We start from the raw sequence: 27,917 nt of genomic DNA on the forward strand, positions 1-27,917 counted from the left end.
AAAGACGTGGCCTGCCATGACAGCTTGAATCTTAATGTACGAGTAGGTACCATCTACATGCAACATTGCATTTATAGTGCTGGTCCCCCTCCCTTTCCTTTTAGTTAAAAGTGCTTAGTAACAGCTGTGTAGTGGTCGCTATTAAGCAGAAGAATATGGTACAAACCTCATGATGTTTTTTCATATAACGTGCTTATCAGGCCTAAGTAGGAATGTTTTATTTATCCTTTCTGTTGGTTGCTGCCTATTCAAGCTCTAAATGACATCACTGAGGGTTTGCACTTTGTGGCTTGCTGCATGAAGTCCTTAGTACCTCAAATTGAAATAAGTAGTAACATGAACATAATCGGTGTAACTTACCGTTAGGAAGGCTTCCAATAGTTGCGTAAGTTACTGTAAAATAACCTGGGTGAGTAATGCAAAATCTATACACTTGTAAAATCTGTGGTCAGGAACAAGTTTAGGATGGAGAAAACAGGACTAGATTGGGTTCACAGAGGGATTGGAAGGCAAAAATTTCCTCAATTCTTGTAAGGTCTTCCCTCCAGCGAAATTCTGTTTTCCTGGAAAAGTCCTTCATTTGAAAGATGTTTTTCTCCACCAGAGAAGCTTAAAAAATACAAAGAAAGGTTAGTTTTCTTCCTCTCTCTCCCCTCCTGTCAGCTGTGCTGTCTAGCTGGGCGAACAGAGCTTGATGCTCTGTTCCATGTTTTGAAAGCGTGGGAGCTATTTCCTGTCGTGTTTCTATCTAATGAGGGAGCTCTGGGAGCTTAGCAGACAAAATACCTACCAGCAGGCTGGCTGAAGCAGTTAGCACCGGCTCCCTTGACATTTGGTCCCTCTGCTTCCATGGAAGAGGAGTGCCAGGAGGTACAATCTGCCCCCAGCTGATGAGCCACATGACTATTTTCAGCTGCTTTTAAATCATTTCCTGTATTATGTATAAATAATTGAGAACCACAGCAGAAAAGCTAATAGCTCTAAAATACATGTAGCCAGGCTCGTAGAAGACAGACTCCAAAGGAAACATCATCCTGCATGACAAGATGTCTCCTTAGTCTACAGCCTGCTTACACATGTATGCAGCCATTTTCACTATCAGGAAGTAGAAAATAGTTTCCTATCCTATTAAGAACTCCTTAAAATTAAAATTGCTAGATCAATCTCTTGTACTGCAGGCTCAGATCTTAAATATTTCTTGTATTTTGGAGTCAAAAATTAGGCCCTCAGCTTTCAATTTCTTTGACTAGCAGTAAGTTTCTTCCCCTGATGGTAGACACCAGGGACTTTGAAGCATTTTCTTGGTTTGTTTTACATAACTCTAAAGCCATTTCCGTTTTGGATACATTTTTATTTTTTTTTTTTACTACAAAGTTTCCAAAGAGTTAAGGTTATTAATTGAAGGGTGGGTATTCATCATTGCAGCAGTGTCACTTAGTGTGCAACAAAAAATCTGTAAAATTTTTTCATCCGTGGTGTGGAGCATTTTTATCACTTTCAAAGGAAGCTTTACAAAACAAACCCACTAACCATGTTGACAGAGTAAATCACTTCTGTTATGCCAGGGAAAACACAAATGAAATGGTGTAATCTGCTTAATCTTTATTATTTAATTACTAATATACTCTTAAATTGCACTCTGTTGGACAATTTCTCATCACTGCTTTTATTATGCTAACTTTCTTCACAGCACAACAGTGTTTTTAGTGGGTTGTTGGAGAGGAAGTGGGTTATTAGCAATTGTGTATAGCCAGAGCTTACCTCAGTGTTAAAAAACAAAATTGAACTGGATGCAGAGGAGGCGATGCAGAGGAGGCTGCAGAATTGGGATGGATGAACAGACACGTTTATCTGCTACCAGTGATTCAGTTCCACAATCTTATGATTGTCTATTGATAGTTTCACTTCATCCAAAACATGTTCTAAGAAAGTAGGTTTTAAATTTCACTGCTGTTTTAGCCTTAAAGAAAGTTAAGCTTTTCTCACTTAAAAAAAGTCCTCTTACCGTGATTTTCAGGGGGGAGGGGGGTGAAACGATTGGGGAGTAGAGGCAGGCAGAGGAGAAGTCTCCCTGCAGAGTGTAAAAAGGGTACAAGGTCCCTTCTTACTCTTATTGCTAAAAAGAAGAAAAAAAAAAAAGGAAAAAAAAAAAAAAACAAACAAAAATAAAACAAAACAAAAAACAATATAGTTAAACAGACACAAGCGAATAAACACGTTTATTTGCATGGATAGTCATTATTTGCTGTATTTGATTTTAGATTCTTCTTTTCTGAAAATGAATGACAGTTTTGTTTTAATCCAACCAAAGGGATTGGGCTCTAGTTTATGTACTTACTTCCTGAGCCAAATACATGGGCAATCGCTAGAGTTTAACCAAGAACAGTACACAAGGGACAAGTAGTTGCTGGGAGCACAAACAGCAGGTATGACCATGTAGAATTTTATTGTCTACTATTGGTGAAAACTTACAAATATTTTCTTCAAAAATAATGCTTCTAAAAACTCATTTAAACTTCATTTATAAACACATTGTTTCTTAAACGCTTCAACTGTAAACCCACTGAAAACAGCACAAGATGCCCTCAAAAGATCTAAAACCCCTTTTAAAACCATCTGGAATGGCAGACTTGTGTGTTGCCACACTGCCTAGTCATCTCCACTGAAGATGCAGCTATAAAGCTTCTCTACAGTTACCAGGTTAATGGCACGATTGGGCCAAACCAAGAGTGTATTACCAGCTATTTCCCACCTTATTCTATACCATTCCCTTCCGAACACAGTCAATCAGTTATGTCAAAGCAGATTTATTGTGTAAAAAGGCAGGGCTTCAGGGGTGGGCAGAAGTGGAGGGACACATACCTAATTTTTCTGAGTTCTCTGAAGTTCCAAGGTATTAGAGGACTTACGTTACTTACCAGGAATGGCTCACTAAGTTCAGGTAATAAGAGAGTAATTGGGACAAACTGGAAGCTATGCGCAGTGCAATCTGCAGTGACAAGAACTGCCTTTTATAAATGAAAAGCACTAAATATTACAGGAAACAACATCAGCAGTGAGAGCAGTGTGATGCAACCAGGTTGTGGGCTTTAATAATCAAAAATCAACAGCTTCAATATTCTCAGAAATGGTTTAATTTTGTTTTCTTTTACTAATGTGCTTCAACAACAAACAATACAAACTACATAATCTATGTAGTCCAAAGGCTACATAGTCTATGGACTTTTTTTTCTTTTAAATAAAACTGCCCTAGTTGTCCGTCACGCTTTGTACCATAATGTGGTAATGGGGAGTGGATGAGGTAAGCTAATGAAACGATGCGAGCTGCTGGAATGAGAAAGCCCTGTAAAGCTCTACTCTAGCTAAGAACCTAGTTTGCAAGGTCAATGCTCCTACACTATGGATACCATGCAAACACTAAGGCAAAACAACAGCGAAGTGAAAAAATATTCTCTGAAAACCAGGGCTGGAAAGGAATGTGCAAACTACAGAATGAAGTAAGTAACTGTGTCTGAATAAAGCATACTGAGCAGCACGTTGTCCATCAGCATTATTAATAGTGGCAGAGAAGGTTGCCTACTTTCCAGATCTGCTGAGGGAGGTAATGAGCTAATACAACAGATTTTTTAGAACTTCAGGATTTGTTTCTCATCTCTCTGTCTCCTTAGGTAGGAATAAACTTCACCTTGTCATGTTTTCACTTGGGTTTGAATTTTAGCCAAGAAGCAGAAGTCCAGATACAGTTAACACATCATTCTTTTAGCTATTCTCAGAAAGCAACTGTGGCTTTTGATTTCCTTGTTCATTTACATATTTTTTCCCCACCCCTAATAAATTCCTATGTAATAGGGACAGTATTGGATGCTGAGATGAAACTGGCTATTGAGAATGGCCAGGCTAAAAGAGCTGGGACTGGTATTGTAGTCATGAACATGATATTAAGCAATAAACTGTGTCTTAGTGATGAGAGTGCTAGAAGAGCTCTAATGTAAACCAGGCTAGTAAGATCACACTTAGTATGCTAGAGAAGCCGGAACTTACAGCAATAAGAAAGCCTGGCAGGCATTTAAACAGGGTTTTGCTACTGCTGGAGACTAGAACAGAAACACATCCAAACAACCCACAATGCTGAAAGTGGTGTGCAATCTTTTAATTAATAATACGAAAACAAAACATAAGTTACAAACATCTAATGTCAATGTGAACTTATACCAAAGATGTATCCCAGAGATGCGAGGTGTGTTCTTTTCTTTTTCAAGAGTAATGCCCCCCAAGCCCAAGATTATTTTAATTTGCCTGTTGCCTTTTGGACTTGAATGTTGTATGGGGAATATGTAATCAAAGAGGGTGGGCCAGAGCCTGAATTTCTATTTGGAGATTTTAGCTTTAAGATGTGACAATCTATACTCTCCCGAGCAGTGCACCACAAAAAAAAATATCCTTCTTAGCTCTGCTTAGTGTGCTAGCAGACATACTGAACGTATATCATATGACCAGCTCTATATTGTATCTACCTGCTCTACTTGACTGTTAACTGCTTCCCACTGTGTACTCCTAAAAGGATTAGCAAGTACCTACATGTGTTGCCAAGATCTTGTGAAAATATGGGAGGGGATTTGTATCGGAAAAGTGCTGTTCCCCCTCCCCCCCCCAGCTTCTTCATTTTATTTCATTTGACAGATAGTACAGTAGTAAAGTTGGGGACAGTGGAATACTGATCTGTAAAATCTTTAATGCATGATGACTATAGGTTTTGTGGAGCTTCTTCACCAACAGCCTAGAAATTTACATTGCTCCACTGTCCTGATCCTGTGCACAGGCTCTTAGAGAGCAGCCACAAGAGGAAAAAACAAAAACAGTTCAAGGTTATTTCTGCTGCCTAAGTGGAGCTGTTTAGGGGCACTATTGTGCAAACATGGTAGTAAATGACAGAGCAGTAGCCCATACTTCGGAACCTCCTCCTAATCGTAGTCAATGATGCATCATGAAGTTCTGCAATTTGAGGGAGTTCTTATACCTGAGCAAATTTAAAAAAAAAAAAAAGGAAAGAAAAATCTACTTGCTAAGGAAAGACATTTAGTTAGGTGAGGTCTGGGAAAAATTAGTGATAAGGCAGGGAAGACTTTTGCTTTAAAAAGTCAGCCCAAGCAGATTTAGTATTTAAACAGATCCAGAAAAAAAATCTTTCCATAAGAATCTTACAGAATGGTGATAATCAGAGTAGTATCGCTTATCTTCATTATGTATGTTGAAATATAATGCAGTAATTTAGCAAGTTGCTAGACAGCACAGTCCTACGTTTGGGACTCTACTTCCATAAGCAAAGCCATCAAGTTGGCTAGTTACCTTGCAAAAATCTCACCATTCTTCAGATTCAAGACGTGTCTGTGTCACTTGCACAGTAGACTTGGAATAATGATGCATTTCATACTTGTTCTTTTGTGCTGTGATTAGAAAAGTTTCTGTTGTTACTGCAATAATCAATCAGCCAGATGAATTAGAGGTCACAGAATACAGTAGGAAACAGAACACTGAACAATGGTAACGTTTCAAAGGCCGTTTTAAAGAGCTATTATTGCTGTGCTGCAGTTAGTGCTTTTTTGTTACATTATCATGTCCATGTTGTTATAACATTTGTTTCTTCAAACATTTTCAAGTTTACATTTCCTCTATTTTTACATAAAGCTGGGCCTTAGAGGTGGTTGATCTTTGGACCTTTCAAACAGGATAAAAAGTAAAGGCCAAAATTCTCAGCATAAAGTAGTCCAGCTGTTTTGATCACAGTGTAACTATCTTGATAAAGGACATTCCCAGTAAACAGTGTTCAAAAATATTGTATGTCATAAACTACAATTAAGTTTAAGATTGGCCTCATTCATCCCTACTGAAGGAATGCCTGTCCCTAGCAGATGCAGGACTTTCGGCAGAGTTCGGCACATTGCATCCTGCTTTTCCACTACTGTAGCACAGTCCTCTCACGTATCACTCAAAGTGCTCTGCTGAAAACATGCAGTATAAAGACATGATAGTTTGACACTGCAAGACAATTTTTTTCAACTGTGTGCTGTTAATTAATCCAACATTGTTTTCAAAGTAATTTAAGCAAGTGTTAACTTAGAGATTTAGGGGAAAGCAAAACACTAACATACATTATTATTAAATAAGTAGGGGGAAGAGGTGAAAAACTTAGAATTTCAAGATAGAGACACAAAGTGGCAGAATATTAGACTATTTCTCTGCCTCTAAATTCACTCATGACTTGAACAGGATGGATTCTCTTCTTTGCAGAACCTTTTCTGACAGCTGCATAGATTTCTTCTGGCTTCTCTCTTTTAATTAAGGGCTTCTTCTCTGGAGCTTTCATTCTCCACATCACAACAGGATGTCGTGGGCCAGTAGGACTCTGAATCTTGATAATCTTTGTGGATGCAATATAGGACATTTTCACTGTCTGCACCACAGCATTCATTAAATTCTTGGCAGCCTGAATTAGTGAAGTGACGCTATCCAACTGTAATTAAAAAAAAATATTAAATATTTTTTTAAAAAAACTGAAACATTAGTCTAGGAAAAGCCTCCTTTTAATCACAATATGCTCAGGAATAAACAACAGTTAAAACCGAAGACTACCACACTAAAACAAAATTTCTTGGTTTTCCCTTGGTGTGTTTGATCATTATATCCATGTTCTGATGCTCAGACTTGAAGTGATAGACAAAAATCTGTGCTGATGGAGTAAAAAGGTTTACATAGATGTTTGTTGCATTTTATTTTTTTGTGTGTGTGTGAATTCATAATGCTTGTCTGCAGGGTATCACTGCAATTACTACTGATGGATAATTAAACCAACTCAAGAGATGTAAAAATGTTACCCATTATTTCCTTTGCATCAACACTAGGTAAATTCTCCAGCTGCTCCCATCACATTCCAGGTGCTCTCACATGCTCCTAAGCAACGGAGGATATTGTCAAGTAGCTGGATTAGTCAGAGCTGCTGAACCTAGTCTTAGTGGCCAGGATGCTTAAAGGTAACTTTGCAGGAGAGCACATGGAAATCTCAGCAACTGTGGCCCACCAAAAAAAAAATTAATAAAATAAAACGCTAAGTGGACTGAGTACATATGCTGTAGGAAAAGGTAAAATGTAAAATTTAACATATGACTTCTAAAGTTCATTCATTGCTCTATCATGTGAGATTTTTCATTGGGATTTCCAGTTTGTAATAGTCATCTAATCGTTGCATGGCAGTATTTCAAACTAAGACAAGTATGTATGGGGACTGATGTGTATAAACTTTAGGTAAACAGACTGCCTGGCCATGCTGGTAGGATAAGCAGTTAAGCATAATTCTTGTGATGCTGTTTTAGCAAAATTCGAGTTGAATGAAAGTTCGCAGTTCAAAGCCTAATGTATCTTTCAAATAATGCCTTTGTACCATTTTAATAACTTCCACACTCGGTCAGTGAAATGCTCTGATCAGAGGCTTTGCCATTATATTCCTGGAATGTCTTCAGTTGCCCAAGGATCCCTTTTTCTAGGCAGGATGACTGGCGTTATAGGTATCAACTTACTGGTACGTGAACTGATGATGTCTGTATTTCAAACTGCTGATTACTGTCTTGATAAAATGTATGTTAATTGATTATAGGAAGTGATAAGCAGCAGCATGTGAGAAAAAAAAAAAATCATAATCTTGTTTATTTTGTGTGGTAATCAGAGGTAAATTGTGGGCACACACATGCACGCAGTTTCGTCTGTCCTCAGGCTGTCGCCTTCTAGAAAAGCTGACAAAGCCATGATTTTGACAGCTTCCATGGATCCTCTTTAAATACATATATATATATATATACACATATATACATGCGCGTGCATACACACACCCCTGGTTGATATTGGTGGCATTGTAAGCACACGCTTTTCTAGCATCGTCTGTACAGTAACACCAATATGAAGATGCTCCTGGGTGCCAGCAGATGCAAAGAAAAGCTGGGTTTGTTTCTATGGCAGAAGCTTTATGGGCTTATGGGGCTTTTGTTTCTAAGTGATGTAAATTTCTGTAATCCTTCCACTTTTTTCAAGTGGCCTGGTGTTGGAGCCACACTAGGCTGGGTAGCAAGCTGGGCTGGGGTATTTGGCAAGTTCAGTCATGGCTTCTCAGGACAGAAAAAAAAATTTGCTTCCATTGAAGGGAAAAAGTTTCTAGAAGAAATGTGTACCAGCATCTAGGCTGGGCATCAACATTGCACCCCAAACCATCCAGTTATTGTAACCCTGGCTTATACTGTAAAGTATGTCAAATGAAGTAGAATCCTTCTAGGTGGCAGTTAGAGCTTACAGGCTTTTCTCTCCTATGGGCAGTGAATAGTTACCACTTCACTCTGGCTTCTGTGGGTCCTTTCAACAAAATAGCCATGGGCTCTTAACAGTCCACAGCTTCTTCATCATGCCATTGTGCACCACTGCGATCAAGAAGAAAGTTATTTCTATTTCTTAAACCATAATGATATATCTATTATTAAGTAAATAAAATATGCTTTACAGTTATCTAATTTTGAAGAGGGTGTAATGTCAATTAGATGTGACATTTCTGCTTCATGTATGAGCATATCAGGCTGCTCATAGCTTGACACACGCTCACTGGAGCAGAAACCTATCAACTCAGGCATTTTAAATGCCAAAATTGAGGACTCTGAATTATAAACTCAACTGTCCAGCTCCACCAAACTGAACTGCCTGAATTCCACTGCCCCCTTGCCATGCCATAGGAACTGAAGCTCTGCCGTATTACTTAAGATCTACAGAAGATGCCCTGAGATGCAGATACCTAAAATAAAATCTTAAAACATAGGTTTGGTATGCCTCCCAGGTAAAATGCAGAATACATAACTACCACTAAGGATGTTTAAATCAGTGTTTGTGCTGCATTTGCCATAGCAGAGGTGGATGTGGGTATGGTGGAGGTGGGAATGTTATGTCAGGATGGGCAGAAATGTTCATTTATTTTATGATGCCCTTGGCATCTCTGAATAGGCAATGAAATGTAGGGTAACTTACTTAATGTAATTTACTTAATGCTATCCTTTAGGATATTCACACTATTTGTGTTGTCTTAGTTTCTTCTTCCCCTCGGTGTTCTTGGATGTGTCTTACAATATCCTTGGTTAAATACAGAAAATGTGAGTATTGTGAGGCAAAAGCGTACTGGTATTTCTGAACCACATTCACAATTTTGGAGAAGGTTTTAGGATATGTTCTTGAAGCTACAGATAGTAAGTATGAGGCTATGCATTTTGTTGTTGTTGTCGATTCTTTCTAGAGAGCAGCTGTTTTTATACTTCAATACCAGTAACATTACTGAGTTTGATGTAAATCTATTATTCTATAAACTGAATGTATTCAAGTACTGTCTTCGCTTGGATGCTTTTATCTCAAATATTCAGCAGGTTCTTCCAGGTGTCCTATCTAGGAAAACCAATGAAATGAAACTTGGCATAATTGAAAGAGCGATAAAATATTAATTGAGCATTTAAGTTCATCTTATTTAGAGACACATAGCTGCAAAGTTTTCAGTCTGCAGCAAGTGGTGTATAAAGATTCACTAGCAAAACAAAGAAACCAGCCACAAACAAAGGTTGTCTTATTTTTGCCCAACTCTCACTTTTGCTCTTTCTGCACTTCCCATGAAGACACAGTGTTCCAGCTTCCACGTTTTGCAGGTCTCACTGTGTCAGTCAAAACAGTAATTCCTGAAAGGATTTGGGAAAAGTGTCCCTTACCGTATCTTCCCTCGTTAAAATGTCATCTCCTGTCGGCAAGTGGTATCTCTTTACTGCTACTTCACTGAGGAGACAGAATGATTCTCTAACTACAGTAACTTCACATTATGGTGACATACAGAGGATACAGAACTGAAGGTAGTAATTTAAAAAACCAAAAAAAAACAAAACAGTACCAACAAAAATCAGACTAGTAGCACTCAGGCTGGCATGAGCTATTGTCTCCAGCACTTGCGTTGCTGTTGCATATATGAAAGGATGTGCCCTGCCTTTTCCCAGAATCGTGGCACAGTACACAAGCACGGTCAATGGCCCATCTGGCTGAAAAGCATTCAAAGTCAGAATTCTTGTAGGCAAATTCTTCATTGAGTAACAAAGCCAGTAATTTGGAACTTGGTACTTTTAATTGTTTACATGCATTGTATTTCTCGTTATTTGGAAAACAATTTAGTGTCTTGGGAGTAGTAGCAATCCATTTATATAAAGAGTGTAATATAATAACCAATAGGATTATTTTTATGTAATGTTCTCAATGCTAAACAGATTCATGACTTAAAATGTAAAGGTACTTTTGTGTTGAAGTGTTTTCCTGTATACTAAGAAAGCGATGCTTGCCTTGTGATGTGTCAGTATTAGTTGTTTCTGTTAGTTAGAAGAATACAGAATTTCCTTATTCTTAGAGCAGGTAAATACGTCATTCTCCTGTTCATATTCTTTGCATAGACTAGCAGATGCTGTCTCATTGACATAAAGAAGCGGCAAACAATGCAGGCTAATACTCACAAAGCATTTCTTGACACATAATAAGCAGGTCTGTTAGAACCACATTTGGTTCTAACAGCAATACTTTTTATTCATCTCCTGGGAACAATTTTTTTAAAGGAAATAAAATTGTAGTACTAAAGCACGGATTTATCAATTGGCTGCTTGCAATCTGCCAAGTCTTATTTACAGTTTAACTACACTTTAATCAATAATTAAGTATCAAATACACAACCTATTCAGTATTTGAAGTCAGAACTTAAAAATCTTTTGGAATCAAGGTCAGCTATTAAAAACATATCTGAATTGAACTATTTGACTTAAATGTGTTTGAAGCAAATTTTGTTAGATTAATCAAAGAAGGACTGAATTTGATGATTTCTAAAAATAACATGAAATCTACCTTTTAAGGAATAGCGAGCTGTTGAGAGACTAAGGTAAGAAAACTTACTATGGTACACTTCTAGTTTTTTCTCCCTTATTTATAAGATTTTCTGTTAATTTATAGTTCTTTCAGTGATGCTGCTATATAAAATAGTGTTTTAACCAATTTGTATTCATCTCCTTAAAGAGTGGAATAAAAACTCTAAATGTAAACATCTGAATCAAAACAAACAGGTAAACTGTTAAGAGTGGAATCCCAAACATTGAAGACATTGGAGTTTTCCTTTCCCAGAGCCAGGATTTTAACAGCAGTTATCTTATTTTTTGAACTGAGGATGTTTACATTTCAACTTTTTTTTTTTTCCACACAGAGCAGTGATAATTCCATTTAACAAAAAATTAAGGTTTTAGTTTAAAAGTGGCACAAGAAGGTGGGGGGTTCTAGAAAGCACAGGCAAAGGTCAAGAGTTGGAAGCACTTCATTAGTTGCCATGTTTCTTAATGTACCTGCCAGATGACATTCACCGTAGATTTAGTCCCCATACAAAATAAATGGCTACATAATAAGCCAAAGGGAGACTTTCTGTTGTGATTTTTCTTTGCTTTTATTAAAAACTGATCCTTCTTCCCCAGTAAGCCTATCTTTGGCTCACCTCTGTCTTGCCACACTCTCCCCTTGGAGTATCAGACTTTGTGGAACTGCTCTAGGGAAATCTGCTTTATTGTGTGAGTGGGCAATCTAGGGGTGTTTATTTCTCAATAAGCTTAATTATTGTAAAAATATGGCTATTCTATAGGTTATCTATATGTCTGTGTACCTAGTAATTACATTAACAGACCGCAAGGATATTTGGGGGTTACTGCTTTTTACCTATTTTTCAGGTGGAGAAATTGAATATAATCAGGAAAACAACTAACCATTACTTGAATCTATGTAGGATTTGAAGAACTGAAATTGAGTCCTATAATTAGACCAGGCCCTGTGTCAGAGTTAAAAGATAAACAACTTACTGAAGAACCATAAGACCATTTCCCTGATGCACCATAACGGAACATAACACTTGTATGGGTAGCTAACCAAGTCCCTTCAAAGTTCTGCCACTTTCACTTAAAGGAGGGTTTTAAAAAAACAGATGTCTGATCATTGAAAAAATGGTCCTTGAGAAAAAGAGAATAGTATGGTTTAATTTAAATTCTTCACTAGCTGTCTTCTTCACTTGGATTAGTTTGCAAAGAATTGGAGACCAATGGTTTAGTTTAAGGTGCTTGTTTTGAAAACATACTGAGTGTATGAACGATAATCTATGCCCTGATTTTACTCATACACAAAGTAGTTATTTTAAGGAAAAGCTACCTGTGTTGTACGTTGCTATTATGTACTTTCTTCCTTCTGTAAACTAGTTCTTCTAGGTAGATGGACTTCAGAAAGCAGTAGTAACTGAGCTGACCCTAAGTAAGTAAGAACCATATTCCTTTTTTATGCTTCCAAAGGCCAGAGGATTTTTATGTATTCACACTTACAACCATACACTAGGCACATGCAGGGGAAGATACAGTGTTATTGTATTAAAAAAAAAAAATAGGCAAACATTTTTTACAGCTCTCAGTAAAAGAAAATTTTAAAATAATAATCCAACTCTTAGTGACTGAAGTCAACTTTTAGAAAATGTGATGTTTTATTACTGTCAGATTCAAATGCTGTGTAATCGTATGCATGGGTTAAGGCCCTCTAAGCAGCCCTTCACCATTATTAGTTGAAAGAAACTGAACTGACAGTTCCTAATGACATGGAGAAATAATAGTGAGGAGAAACAAACTGGCTGAACAAGGAGCAGCAGCTGTGCCTCTAGCACACACAGGCATCAGTTCTGTCAGAACAGTAGCTATGGACATGAAGCAACATAGATGAGCAGTTTTTTCATTGAAGGTCACGCAGCAGTACCGGCAGGACAGCATTGCTCTCATCAGTGGAACAAATGGTCCACCTATATTAAATCCAGTTGGCTGTTTCAGTGGTCAGTATTTCAAAATGACTGCCAGTTTGTTACTAAGCCCTTTGTTCCCATTCTTTGGGCCTACAGGGAAGACATTCTGCCTTCTCCAATTCTTTTCTTTAGGAGGGAGAAACAAACCAAAACAGGAACCCTAAGAGCAACTGCAGTGCACTGCTCCCCATCTCATCCCCTGCTAAAGAAGCAGCTCTTAAACAGGCAAAATGCCAGCTCTTGCTGGTGGCTTCTAGCAGTAGCTAAAATCCTCCAACTGTTTAAAAAAAAAAAAAAAAAAAAAAGCACTGAAGCACTGAGCAGCCTGCCAGCTGCCACAGTCCTTGCATGTTGCCTCAGACATTATTTTCCTGGGGCATGGTTATCCAAGAATTGTAAAGGCTGTGGTAGCAGCTACACATATCCTATCTTGTACTTCACTACATGCTAGCTGTGGTCTTGGCTCCATGGTTTTCACTGTCAGCCTTCAAAGCTGAAAACATGTTTATAGGAAAGTCTTGCAGGAAATGTAACTGGCATGGTAACTAAGGAAGTGAAACAGATTTTTAAATCTAGCCTTTATGTATGAAGTCTGAAGCATGACAGCAACTGTATTGAGCACCAAAGTAGACTTATGTAAGTGTTTAAATAAGTCTGGTACTTGAGACAACAGGAAAGTTCCGAGATAAAAGAGACTATTTTCAGAAAAAGCAGTGAAATAGCCTTTAGTGCACAGGTAAGGCTCGCTAACATGAGAGAGATCTTTTCTATGCTAGCTAGGAATTTCTGTGAATTACTGTAGGAATTTTCTAGTAATTACTGTAACTCTGAGAACTTCCTTCTAGATTTTTTTCTTTATAAGACTAAAAGACTTCCTTTTGACCTGCAGGATCTCCCTGGCCAAAGAGGATAAAATGAAACACAAGAAACATGTCTTAAAATAGCACAAAAAGGAATTGTTTGTCAGGAGTTACAGATAGAGACGCTTTCATATGTTGATTTTATGCCCCATTATATAATTCTGTTTTTTAATCCATTGTTGAAACAAGTATGCTGTCAGCATGCTAAGTACTTAATGTGTAGAAGTACTTCATACATAGAAATATTTTTTGTGAGCATGAAAGATTAAATACTGATAAAGGAATTTTTAATGAATGGAAAAACTGAAGTGAATGAACGTATATCCCCCGCTATTCTTCTGTATGCGTTCCCTTTTACAACCATGGTAAGTGGGGCTTAGAACACCTACTGAGCTACCGTCTGGAATGAAGACACTGGGCTCAGGGAAGGGCACAGGGAATGGCATGTGGCGGCATAACTGAATGTAGTAAGAAACTCTAAGCTTATATGGCCTGAAGTCAAAAAGCCACTAACTGAGGAAGGCAGGCAAACAGTCAGGATTTACAAATCATTCATGGTTGTCCCAGGACAACTGTCCTCTTCAACCTACACTATTGATACGGGAAGGTATTAATTTCATACGGGAAACGTTCAAGGGGAGATTCTCAAAGGAGTTACAGGAAAGACAAGGACAAGGTTACAGGGACACAGATAAAAAGCAGGTAGAAGAAAGAAGATACAACAGAGAATGAACAATTATGAGGTGTATGTGGATTAAAATAAACTTTTTCATATACGTAATACTCTTGTTATACTTAAGACACAGCTGAGGGATGGCAATGAATAAAGTAGTTCAGTCTTACCCATGTATGTGCATGGGTACAGAAATGAGAAATTGCAGGCAACCAGTGAAAGCCAAAGAGTAGCAACCTTTACATGTTTCCTGTCCAATATCCTTCCTAATACATGTTTTCCTGTAACAGATCTTCACCAGGGGAAGGGTAGTATCATTCAAGACATTCAAGATTCAAGATTCATGAATTCTGTACTTAACAAGAACTCTACTTGCAAAGGCCTGCCCTCTTTTTTCTTAATCATGCCTGATGTTTCTCTTTCTGGTTCTTATTTTATTAGCATAAATAGATGAGAGAAGATCAGATGGGAGAACACAATCCTAATCCAGCTATAGTTCTGACCTTAAAAAAAAAAAAACTAACTTTGCTTTTATAAAATAACTTTGATTATATGTGAACAAAACATCAAGATTTAGCAGTGTTACATAAGCCATAAGAAATTGGCTAGAAGGGTGGAATTCAGCTGCCTGAGCAGATACTTGGCAGACAGTAAGGGAAGAGATGTTCTGTCTGCATATTTTCTACAGCATTTTCCTAACTGTACTCCCAAATCTTTGTGTGTGTCTGAGAGAGAGAGATCAATGGAGAAGATATACATTGTCACCTTCTGTTCTACTTTCTGCAATACCTTCTCCTTCTACTTTTTCCAAGCCAAGCTAACTCACATAGTCAAATTCTAAACCAAGGCCCCATGTGGACTTTCAAAGACAGAATTTTTTCCAGCTTTGACAAAGAAAAAGCAATTCAGTGATCAGCAATACCATATCACTTTCTATAAAACGTATGTTTTTAATTCTTTTATTCTTAGTCCTAGCAGCCACTTTATCTTCTTTGAAGTAATATGTATAAATAGCTCATTTAGTTACGTATTAGAACTAGCCTTCTAGGAAAACCATCAGCACAGTTTGCTTTGGTTTTGTTTTCATAGAATTACAATTTTAGTTGAGGAAAGATAGATGAGCACAGCCCATCATGAATACCTTCCCAGTAACAGGTGTTTAGACCAGTGAGAAAAAACACACAATTTTAAGCCTAGACATTTAAATTTTGATACCAACCAGCAATCTCCACTGACTGTAAAACATCCAACAAAATATTGCTATAAAACGTTGGTATTTCAAAGTCTCATATTGGCAATGGTGGGTTCCGTCTGCTTTTTTTTACGAACATACTGATTGTTCTTCTGATACATGTATATACTTCAGGACTGTGGATGTGTGAAGTTTTCATTAGGAGGAAAGTATTAAAAGGTAAGAGTGGTATGGGAAGCTATTTCTGTAACTCTTTTTTATCATTTCTTTATGTCTGGATATCATAATCCTATATGCCACAGATAATACCACTAATAATCAAAGAATATGTAGTTACAATAGTGATAGCATATATAGATTGGAAAACACTATTAGGATCATAAGTGTAACCATGAACCTAATGCTACCATGTCCACCACTGTACCATGTACTGAAGTGCCAGGTCTGCACATCTCTTAAATATCTCCAGGGATAGGAACCTCGCTGCTTCTGTGTAAACACTTACAATTATGCTTTTGCTGAGAGCAAGTGCACAGAACTTCCATAAAATCATAAGCTACATTTTTTCCACGTCTGATGTTATTTAGTTCACAATACGGCAAATCAAGAAATGTATTCAACGATCAAGTCACCTTTGCTCTTAATTTTCTTTAGTTCTGCAGGGAGGTACCGTCTCCTGCATGTCACAGCAGGTAGTCAGTAATTCCCCTCAGCATTTTGTTCTGAATGGGAAGTACAGCTCTGGAGATTTCTTTTCGTGTATGCTGATACACACCTGTGCATATTCCATGTATGTGAAACTAAACTAAACTAAAATCCACTATCACGAAGACCTTACAGTTCTTATAAACAAAGTATTTCAGAACAATAGTGAAGAATAATACCTTTTAAGAATCTAAAAGGAAAAAAGAAATCCACAAATGATTGCTCTGCCTTTTAAGTCACCAGGCTTATGCTTCACTTTCTTAGATTCTCTGTGTAAAGAGAGTGTAAAAAGAAAAAAAGCAAATAAAAGAAGAAATTCATGACTATACTAGAAGATAAGCACAGGAAAGGACAATGCAAATATGACAGATTTTATTTTGATGAATAGTAATTTATACCATTTTTCTACTTACAGCAGACATGATGAGCTCTCCACCTAGATTCTGGATTTCTGCTTTAACTTGACTGCAGATTTTGAGCTGATGGGAGTATAGCTTGATCTGTTCCAGGTAAGCCAACAAGTCCTGTTTACATGATTGGTCTGGACACTGAAGATAAAGGAATGAACAATAAATCATATACGCAGTGGCTGATTCAAAAAATTCATCTCAGACATCACATTATTGCTTCGTCGAGGAATTACTCAAATCACAGAATCACAGAATCACAGAATTTTCTAGGTTGGAAGAGACCTCAAGGTCATCGAGTCCAACCTCCAACCTAACGCTAACAGCCCTCCACTAAACCATATCCCTAAAATCATTCAGATCTATCCCTAACTTCCCTATATTCACTTGAACATCGCAGAGCTTACCTCAGAAACATCACTGATCAAATTCCTTAATACATGGATAATTACTTTTCTTTCAATTCCTAGGAGACTTTGACTTATTTTTAAGAAGATACCTACAGTAACAGTAATATCTACGTCGGCAAATATAAACACACAAACGCAAGAGCAGTGTTAACATTTATACAAAATAATACTTTATCTTCTAATAATGATCTACATTTTTGTGTTCCATTTAGTGAATTTAGCTTGATAGCAGATCTTCTGTATCAGAGGGAACATGAAAATAAGAATGAACTGAATAAGCTGACTCACTTACTTGAATAGTTTATAAAAAAGAACATCTTTCTATATTCACTTATGTGAACACCAAAAATACCTGGAGGGGAAATGCTGCTCTGTGACTAAGAAGCTGGTCACACTAAGACCTCATGTGTTTGTTCTAAAGCTGTTCATTGCTCTGGCAAAATAAAGATATCTTACAGGTGAATGGCGAGCCCTGAGTGTGCTACCAAAACTGTGAAGTAAGCATGAGAAATGAGAAATTGATTCTTACAAGTTCCTCAAAGATGTGTTTTTAGCCTTTGTATGCTGTAGTTTGTATTGGAAACATGGCCATTTTAATTCGATAGGAAATTAAGTTTTATATGTTAAGAAAGAATGTATGGTCCTAGCTCATTGCAGAGGCAACATTCATCTATTGTTTCATGAAGCTAGACCTTTGTGTTTATGGAACAGTGACTGAGAGTAATGGTTTAAATCTAACAAATTTAAAAAACGGAAAAAAAAGCTAATTCTACTTCATGAAGTACTTCACTTAAATTACTGGCTTTGCTGAAGAAATCTGATACTTGCTTAAAATGGGGGTTCTGGTAATCCTCTGTTCTTCAGGACTCTGCGCTTAGCATTGGAATGCTTAGATAAGCAAAAAAGTTGATGTTCTAGATTTAGAAATGGCAGCAAGGAGTAACAAATTAACCTGAACAATTTTAAAGTAATTAATATGCATTAAATATGTATCCTTACCTTGTGTTCTTCTGGATCCATTAGTAAAACATATTTTGTACTTTGGCATAGTTTAGGAGAAAAATGGAAGGAAGGGTGTCTTAACATCTCCTCTTTATTGACGTGCCCCATTTTTCAATGTGGTCTCAGTATGCAAATACTGATATCTCTGTGGCTGTTCAGAAAACCTGAATACTCATTTTTTACTCCTGAAACTACTTCATAGAAATCTGTCCTTCCAGTCAAATGCAGTTGTAACCTCTTTTAACTATCAAAGCTATACTATCAGTGTGTTTCCTGCTAAGAGATGTTTGCTTGCTTTTCTATTCTTTCTTCTCCCCAGTTTACTTTTCTCTTTTCCCCACTGGAAAAACTCTAGAGATGGGCAGATGCTGATCAGTATCTCATTCTTCCACTTCAAGTAGTGACAGTGTCAATTACAGAAGTTCAGAGACAATGTTTTAACTTCATACAATAATATTGACAGGATTATTTATATAATAATATTGGCATGACAGTCACATTTGCTATCTGCCTTGTATGCATTTGTAGAAGAAATGTGTAATGTTTTGGGAATGCTGAAGATGATATGCCTCAAAGATAGGGAAACTGCCACTTAAGAAGGATACCTTTAGGTTGAAATAATTCTGGTCCAGCGTTCTGGACCTCTGGTCTGGAGAATATTGGTTGAGTGCTCAGTAGCACTCAAAAAAGCAAATACTAGGGTAAAAAAGGTGTGTTCAGCTGCATAATTACATTTCATAAATCTGTGGTATAACTGCAGTTTTACTGCCCTGCGCAGGTATGTATGGTGCATTGTTCCCCTGTCTGGCACAGAAGAGAACAGGTAAAGTACAGAAAAGATTTTAATGAAGATCAGTATTCTCTCTTCTAATACAAAACCAGAAGGCCAATAACAGTAACTCGCCTGCAGTCAAAACAAGAGATAGTTCTTCACACTGTGTTAATTGCAGAAACCTCTGCTGCAGAATGATAATAATGAGAATCGTACATCGGTTAAAAAAAGTCACTGGAAAAAATAACAAAAAAATAAATACAAGGAATATCAAAGCTATCAAATGTACCAAAAATGTGTTTTGGTAAGTAAATTCATTAATGGTTACAGGAAGTTGGAAGACCATATTGTGGAAGTATCATGAAATATGTACCGTCATCTCACAGAGTTCTGTATCTAGTCACTACTGTCAGCAACAGGGTATGGACCTAAATCAACCTATGGTCTGACCCAGCATGCCCATTTTTATGTACTTTACCCATGAAACTTTACTAGATAAAATCAAACCAGGAACCAACATAGGGATGTGGTATGTCTGGGGTTAAAGATAACATTTTGTATTACCTTATGCAGGATAAAGTACAATTATGAATTATAGCATTATAGCATATCCCAACCAACTATAAAGAGATGTTAGAAAGAAATGTACTCTGTGAAGAGGATGTTCCATGAGGAACCCTCTGCATAGTGCTCAGAAACACTGGGTACAAGCAACACTTGCTTGGTAGTAAAAGAAAACACTGTTTTGTATCGATCCCTACACTTCCAGAAATAAAGTAATCAACATTTTCTTGCATTGATGTATTTATTAATCCTGACTAGAAGACCACTATACATTGAGTAGTTAGAGATCCATTTATCAGTGAAGCTAATCAGGCAAGTGCTGTGCTGCACGTATCACAAGGCCTTCAGGCCTGGGTTGTGCTGCAGAAATCCCTTGGCCACAGCATACGCTTGGCCAGATGTTTGCAGTGGAGGAGCCTGCAGCAGTTCCCTCCTTGTACTGGTGGTAAGGGCATGTGCATATCCTTGCCTGTAGGACTGCAGCGAAATGTGACCATCCTTTTTGTTTGATATTGGAGATAATGAGTGGAGTTGCTTTTCTTTAAGAAAATCCCATGAATAGCTGAAATGAAAATGGAGGAAATCTCTTGTATGGACAGTGTTTGCCCAGAATGCTGCATGTGGATCAGAGGCCCATCTGGGGCTGCGCCACCTTGGGTTCCCACTATATGAAGCGACAAGATTGCTGTTATCTCCTAACAGTGGTGGTAAACAGCATTGTAAATGGTACCTCATGGTCTGACTGCCTTTCTTACTGGGCTCCATGACAGACCAGCACTTCCTGCTGCAAAACAAATAGTTATGGAGGCATCGTTTAGTAAAAATCCTTAATCTGCAGTGTATTTCATTAAAAATGGGATGTACTGCCTTATATTCTTCAGGCTTTCAGGTCACAAAATTGACAGTGGAGTTGAAACATTGTTTAATTTTATCATCAATATCCTTCTGATTGATGTGCCTAGGTTGATGTTGATGCCTAACTGGGACTATGTTCACAGTTGTTAACTCTGAGTCATCTTTAAGTGATTTGAATATGGACTGAAATTTGCTAATTGTACTGCACTGTGTCCCTATCTTTTCAACACAGGAATTTATAAAAATCATAAGTGAAAAACAGTCTAACAGATGGGTGCTCTTGCACCTGATGATTTATATAAAATATTGCAAATAGAGTTTGATTTTTTTTCCCTAATAGGAAAACTGTATGAACTATGTAATTCCACAGTTCCTGAATTTGAGTCTCTGAAATTACATGGAGTGTGAACCAAAATAATTTGTTTGAAAATGTTTTATGAGCAAGAAAAGGTCAAAGAGATACAATTCTTCATTATGCAGTGATTGCTTATTTCAAAGTCTTGCTTAGGTCTGAAGCTAGGTAGAAGAAATAAAGCAGGTTTTGCTTTTCTTCCTTGTACGTCACTTTGAATACTGAAAATACTCATCATACGTTACTACGGTCCTGGTAACTGTAAAGGCATAAAATCCTGGGACGACTGTGAACAGTAAGGTAATAGAGATAGTATCAGAATTGCTGACAAATAATTGAAATGATTTAGGGTAGCCTAAGTTCAATAACAGGTGGTGAAGAAGTGTCAGAAAAAGTATGTGTGAAGAATGCAAGGACATTTATCTTAGAACATATACTTGAAAAATGGTAGAACCAGCAGCTGTTACTCTTCTCTTTTGAAGCAAATAGTACAAACCCATTTTACATGACATCAAAAAAATCACACAAATTAAATGTTACTAACCTATTTTTAGCAAAATATGTTAGTATATTTTAATGTGTTGGAGAAAGGCAATCACTAAATTTCATCAAAACTTATGTTCTAGTCTAGACAGCAAATTCTTGAAAGGGTCCTTCAGTTTGAACAACTATTAGTTAGCCCACAGGGAATGTGATGTTTCTTTTCTTTTAGGACACCAAGAGAGCAGGGCAGACGTAAAATAACAACTAGGTTAAATAATATACTATTTTACTAGCTAAAGTAATGACTAGGTCGAATAACAGTTGAGTGAAGAATTGTTAGTGTTTACAAATGCCATGGAGATTTAAAAAGCACAATGACACAGTTAAGAAAAAATCTCAGTGAGATAAAGGATGATTTGGCGTAAGAACAAGAGTATATAGAAGTTGAAAGATTTCTAGCCATCAGAGGAATGAGAGGATCATATTGTACATCTTGCAATAGGAGGCGTAAGGTCAAGATTCTTTTTTTTTTTTTTTTTTTTTTCTTCTTTTTTTACTAAGTTTGATGCATGTACAGTAGTGATTGTAGTTGTGTGCAACACAGAGGTATTGAACTTACTGAATAGAGATGGCCTGGTTCACTCATATCCTTACAAGGGCTTTTTTGATTCGTGTCTTTGTTGTTGTTGTTGTTTTTTAAAATATATACATTATCATATATGCTTATTTGCTTCTAATGCTTATGACATAAATTTAGCCAAAATGCAACACCTGTAACTGATTATGCCATCAGGGGTCAGATGGGTTATCAACTGTGTGCAAGCTCTGACCTAGAATAAATAGAGGTTATTTGAGTGAATTCAGTAAAGGGTTAAAACAACTTGAACTTCACATTTCCTGGCACTTTGGAAGGTACACAGTGGTTATGTGCTATAATGGTTTTTCCTCATGCTAACTCGTTCATGTTTCTAGTCTGGAGTCACAGTAAAAATACAAGAAGAAAGTTTTAGGTAATTTTAGGTAAGAAATATTCCAGTAAGAATTCACCATATTGTAAAAGGAGTAAGATTGTAATACATTAATCTTTAGCTTTGATACCACATTATTTTCTGTAATACATCCAGTAAAGATTACAGATTTTTAATTTCAGTTTTTAAACGTTAAAAACTGAATCTGTAAAGGAGGCAGTGCACTTGAAAAAGATACGCTGTATGGAAGAGCACCTGTCAAGATCAGAAATGAGGACATTTTACCTATTTTTTTTCCACAAATCAGCTCACAACTGTATAGACCAATAATAGAAATTTTGTCTCATGTTATTTGGATTTCAGAGTCATATAACAGAAAAAGAAAAAAAAATCCTTCTTCATGCATGTTAGAAAAGTAAGTTTTATCTATGAAAATAAAAGTGAGGGGAAGAGTGGGTGTGAAAGACTGACTATACCATACTACTCTGGACCTAAAAGCCAGTCACAAAAGACTAGGTAACTAAATGGCTTAATAGTTGCAGACTAAAATTTCACATGGTTCTACTGGCACAGTCTGGTCCTAGTACTACCTACCTTACTTAGGAAAGTGGATTGCGTGTGATTAATTGTTTGGTGTTATTAATGTATTAAGGTAGCATGCTGCCATCCTAGCCAGGAAGATCACCGTGCTTATGGATTTACATAGATCTTCTTCTGATTTTTCAGGTGGTGTCATAGGTTTTTGTTGTTGCTGTGATGTATCCGTCAATTCCGAAAAGTGAGAATAAAAAGGAAAATTAGACAGGTAGATCTAAAAATGTCATTACTATTTCTGTAAGTGACCTTCTCAGGTATTGGAGCTTCTGTGGACGTATTAATCTGTGACAAAGGTTAATGCACTGCTAAATAAATAACCTACCTGATTGGCAATCAGCCGTGCTAAGACATCCATCCTTGATCCTGACTCTGAAATCATTTTTGCTGCATTAATTACATCAGATGTGTTCTTCAATGGTCCTCTACCCCTTCAAATGAAACAAAGCCTTTATTGCGTTATTCAAAAACTGAGAATAAATCATAGCCATGCAAATTAGGCACAGAAGAACTCAATTGAATCAAAGTAATGAATCCATACAACTGTTTAGTTTTCATGTCCCACAAGTTTACACTGCTTGGCATCAACTGTGTAAGTACCAGAAAAATGTCACAGTTTGTCTCATACTAGAAGCACAATGCAAACTAAATCCTAAGAACAGGGATTTTCGAGCCCAGTCCCATTATGTCATGTACAGATAATCCTAAGAAGGAAGTGGTTAAGTTTTAGTGCAGAGAAGCCTTATGCTGTTTGCTGTAGCTATCCTGTAGTTTTATGATTTTTATGTTCATTTCACTTCTAGCGTTTTTCTAATAATCTCTTTTCTAGTCAGTACAAAAAGAAAGTACATTGCAGTGATATATTCTGAGCCTCATTGTGGACGTTTGGTCTGAAAACCTAGGTTGTTTTTATTTTATTTAATTGGTGTACTCAAGCATGAATGGAAATATGGACAGGGCTGCAATGAAAACTGACAAATACTCCTCTGCAATTTGGATATGCTGTTTTCTCAAACCACTTCCAAGTAATTTCAGAACAATTGAGGAAAACTGTTAAGTTTTTGTGAACAGGTTGTCAAAAAACCACCTTTTTCTTCAGGCAAAAGACTTAAAATGAAGTATTTCTGGAACCTTGAGAAGAAACTAAATGCATAAGGTAGCTAGTATTGACAACCATTATCTTCATATTCCCTTGTGCGGTAGTTTCTTCAGTGCTGAAGTAATACTTCAGCTCAACTAAAATCAGCACTTGCTGTGCTTGATGCATATAAAGCGAGCACCTTGCTAAATTCAGCTCTGCACTTCAGCCTTTTTGATAGGAAGATTTTTAGTTTTATTATGTGAACACTTAATTCCTGAAGGCTTCATGGCAATTTACAAGATCTGCAATGGACAAAGGAAGTGGGCAGCATGGAAAATTACCAAACTTGTTTGCTCAGATGAGGAGACCCTTTTCTTTGAAGTCAGTATGGCATCATATAAACAAAACAAGCCATTTCAGTAAAAACTGATTAACCAAAGGCATTAATATGCTAAAAAAATTACTGTATTTAGTTATACAAACATTCAGTAAAAAGTGATGACAACATGGTTAAACTCTTCTTAAATACAGTCTTTGGCTAGGGGGAGGGGGAAGACAAAAACATTCTTTGTAAATGAATTTTGCAAATTTATTTTGTGTCTTTATTTTATTGCTTTTGTTTGCTTGTAATTGATTTTATCATATATGCTTATTTTCTTCTAATGCTTATGACATGAATGTAGCTAAAATGCAACACCCCTAACAGAATAGGATGTGTCAAGTGCATACAAGATGCCACAGGTAATAAATATCAGGGGTCAGATGGGTTATCAACTCTGTTCCTTCTTTTTTGTTGAAGCCCACATCCAGAAAAAAAAAATGGAACTGGATAGGATGCATGTTACTTTACTGCAGAAAGGCATCTTCTTGCCATGGAAAACCTACTTAGTGAATTGCTTAGTTTATAGTTTATACTTAGTTTATACTGCATTTGGGAGATGAAATTTCAGATGCAAATCACATGTTTACAGGTCAGGTACTTGAAATTTCACCAGATTTCACCAAATCTCACCATTTCACCATTTGCCTTTCCTAAATTTTACCTTTTGATGGTTAGTTGCACAACTGAATACTTAAATTGCATACTGAACTTTCCCAACATTTCAGTCCACTGATTAGGTTTTCACTGTTATTTCCCCTGTGGTTACTTCCAGAGGCCACTGTTAAATTGTTCTTGGCAAGTCCTTTTGGTGCTGTACGAATAATGTAAGTGGTCCAGAAACCATTCTGAGAAGTTACAGTCCAGTCTTACCAGTCAAACTACACAAAAAGGGAACATAACCCAGAACTGATGAAGCGGGGAAAGGAGAGTGGGACTAACAGTGACAACTTACCTTTTAGTTTAGATTAACTACCCGACTCCAGAGGTTAGAGATGCTAAAGCACATTGTTTGTTGTTTTATTTTTTGTCCAGTCAGTAGATTCCTACCGGTTTTAAATGTCCTTGCATTTTGCCTATCAACTTTGAAGTATGAAAATACACTTTCCTTGGGAACCTGTTTCAATGAGCTATCCATCTCTGTCTTTTAAGATACTTGACTTGGTGCCCTCTCCATGTCTTGTATCAAGCTCCCCTTCCTTCTACAAATGTAGTCCAGGATTATCCTCCAGAAGATAGTGAATCATCCCTCCTAATCTGTGAGACTACTGTGGTGCTAGTCCAGTTGTTAAAAATAAACAAATTAGCATAGATACAGACTTCCACATAGATGCTTGTGATGATTACCTTAGCTCATTCACCTACAGCAGCTGCTTAGAGAAGGATTAAAAATGTAATTCCCACTACGTACTGTCTGCTGGTCAATGGTGCCAAAAAAAATCTCGTCAAAGAGAAAAGTGAATGTATTTTCCATCTTTTCCCTCTTCTATGAGAGAAATTCGGATTTGTTTGTTGTAGTGTTCAGGAACTTTTTTAATCAGCATTATCTTACTATTTTTCCCTTGCTTCCAGTCTCTGTAACATTCAGAGCCAAGCTTGATCTCACACATCCCAATCATTTTACTGGGTTGATAGTCTACAGTGGACTCCAAATGACTCATTTTGATTCATTCAGTGGAAGATCTAACCCATCTGTTTTCCTCACGCAGCACTATTTACAAGCACTAAAGCTTTATTAGCTAGGTAAGTTTATAACATGTTCAAGGCTATGAAAACAAAGATAAGACAGAAAGGACTATATTTACGAGCAATTATACACCCTCAAGGTAGTGATGGCTTGTTACTATGTCACTTAAATCAGTTTTCTAGCCAGCGAGGAGGGGACTGGGAAAAGACAATAAATAAATTAAGAGCAGTATCTAGGTAAGTCTAACTAGAGGGAATGTATTTGGATTCTGAGCAATTAAGTCAGCTGAGAGTATCTCAACAAAGTTGTAGGAGGGAAAAGCTTCACAGAACTGTCTCTTGAAAGCTAAGAAAAAGAAAGCCTAGAACTTATTAATTGCTCTGACACTGAGGGATTTTGTGATGGAGAGACCTAAGCCTTTCGTTCTTGCTCCAAGCCATGATGAACAGTGTATCTGCAGTCAGTCCATCACAGTGCAGTGCCTGCACACTGTTGTAACTCCAGTGCTTAGCAGGCATCAGTTATCAGTGACAACTTACTTTCTTCCTTTACACTGCAATTTTTCACTGAAAAGTAATTATCAAAAATACTCTCTTAATTCCAACTTTTACCTCTAACTGAAAAGCCTTTGCCATCGCAGTCTTCTGTCTCTGAGGAAAGTTCAGTGGCTTACCTCTACTCACTGTACTCACCTCAGCAAATGTTTTGTTTCCCCTTCATCAGAGTTAACGAGTCCTACTGACTAGCCAGTCTCAAGAAACAAACTCCTAGCATACATCTAATGTAATACTCATAGCTAATGTGGCTCTCATGTGACAGGCTAAAAGGAAGTAAAACTCTCAGAGCCTATGCGACTGCTCATCTTAGAACTAGAATATACAACTCCTCTACCAATATTTTCAGAATCTTTTATCACTGTTTTCCTTTTCTTTACTGGTAAGGAATGACTGAAAGTGTTTCTACGTACAGATCCCAACTGAAGACAAAGCCTAAACCCCACAGAAGAAGGATGTAACTGTAGCTGCTTCACAATACATTGGACTTTGTCTCCCTCCCACTTCAGGGTGCACCGTTTCAGATTAAATTTTTGCAGTTCTGAGTGTTCATTCAAAACTATAGAACTATGCATTAAACAGTCAAGGTTATAAACAAATAAACCTTTTACTACTGGCTGCACATCTTTATCACTTATACCTGAAGAGGACTTGGTAGAGTTCCTCAAGAAATTAGGTTAGGGTGAACATAACAGTAGATAGTACAGGTGAATCCCCCTTGCCATTTTATTAAGGCTCTGGGTAGGGGAGGAAGGAAAATTCTGTTTTCACTTGCCATGTAGCCCAGTCTCATTTTACAGGTTTGGAAAATTAGGAGAAAAATATTCTTGCTAGGAAACCTGCTAGCATAACTGACTAAAGACACACTCAGCATTTACAGATGTAGTAGCTGAAGCATTTCCACTCATTAACAAAACAAATGCAATACAAGTAAAAGCACAGCCAAATGAGAAAAGGACAATGTGAAGAAGTACTAATAGGTTTGAGGAAAAGGACTGTAAACTCCTTGAATTAAATAGTATTGTGTAGCTTTTGCAAGGGAGGGAATTAAGATTTAAAACAATACTTGCCTTGTGGGTACCCATGAATGGGTCAGGAAATCCAGGAACTGCAAACACAACATAGTTATTACTAACCATTCTAGCGTTCTAGAAATTCAGATGAGTTTATGAAGACAGAAGTTTCTCTTTCCTCTTTTTTTTTTTCTTTTCCTCAGAGATTCAAAAAGGAGAGGAGGTCCAAAAGCGTAGACTTTTTTGGTAGACGTGTGTGTAGCAAATACTGTATTTGTAAATGAGTGTAATGTGGGCTGGTATGGCTCTGACTTGTTTTTATTAAATTAAGTGTGCATAAGTCACTCACAGACCATGATGGAGTGCTGCCCTTGAGAATTTCTGTGGAAATGTCTCTGTTCAAAAAGGTATCTGGTGAATGCCAATAAACACTATCAATTCATAATCAATTTCAAAGCA

The 27,917-nt window shown here is 37.1% G+C and overlaps 1 protein-coding gene and 1 long non-coding RNA gene across 6 annotated transcripts in view; one reads left to right on the forward strand and one right to left on the reverse strand.

Annotated features, from left to right (window-relative positions):
- LOC311440068 overlaps positions 1-27,917 on the forward strand; it is a 599,898-nt gene that overhangs the window by 546,747 nt on the left and 25,234 nt on the right. For 2 of the 3 annotated variants that reach the window (XR_014695191.1, XR_014695192.1), the window contains one exon: positions 16,753-16,846. This is a non-coding gene — a long non-coding RNA (uncharacterized lncRNA). Of the gene's footprint in view, positions 1-16,752; positions 16,847-18,934; positions 22,869-27,917 lie in introns of those variants that run through there. The other variant, XR_014695193.1, reaches the window with a different exon arrangement.
- The window catches only part of CTNNA3 (catenin alpha 3), a 468,549-nt gene continuing 444,761 nt past the window's right edge, over positions 4,130-27,917 (reverse strand). For all 3 annotated transcript variants that reach the window (XM_084526473.1, XM_084526472.1, XM_084526474.1), the window contains 3 exons: positions 23,070-23,175; positions 16,751-16,885; positions 4,130-6,511 (listed from right to left, as the gene is read on the reverse strand). In XM_084526473.1, the coding sequence (XP_084382599.1) occupies positions 6,224-6,511; positions 16,751-16,885; positions 23,070-23,175 (529 nt within the window). In that variant the 3' untranslated portion in view covers positions 4,130-6,223. The remainder of the gene's footprint in view (positions 6,512-16,750; positions 16,886-23,069; positions 23,176-27,917) is intronic.

This window comes from Aythya ferina (assembly GCF_964211825.1).
Source record: "Aythya ferina genome assembly, chromosome: 7".
Taxonomy (NCBI): Eukaryota; Metazoa; Chordata; class Aves; order Anseriformes; family Anatidae; genus Aythya; species Aythya ferina.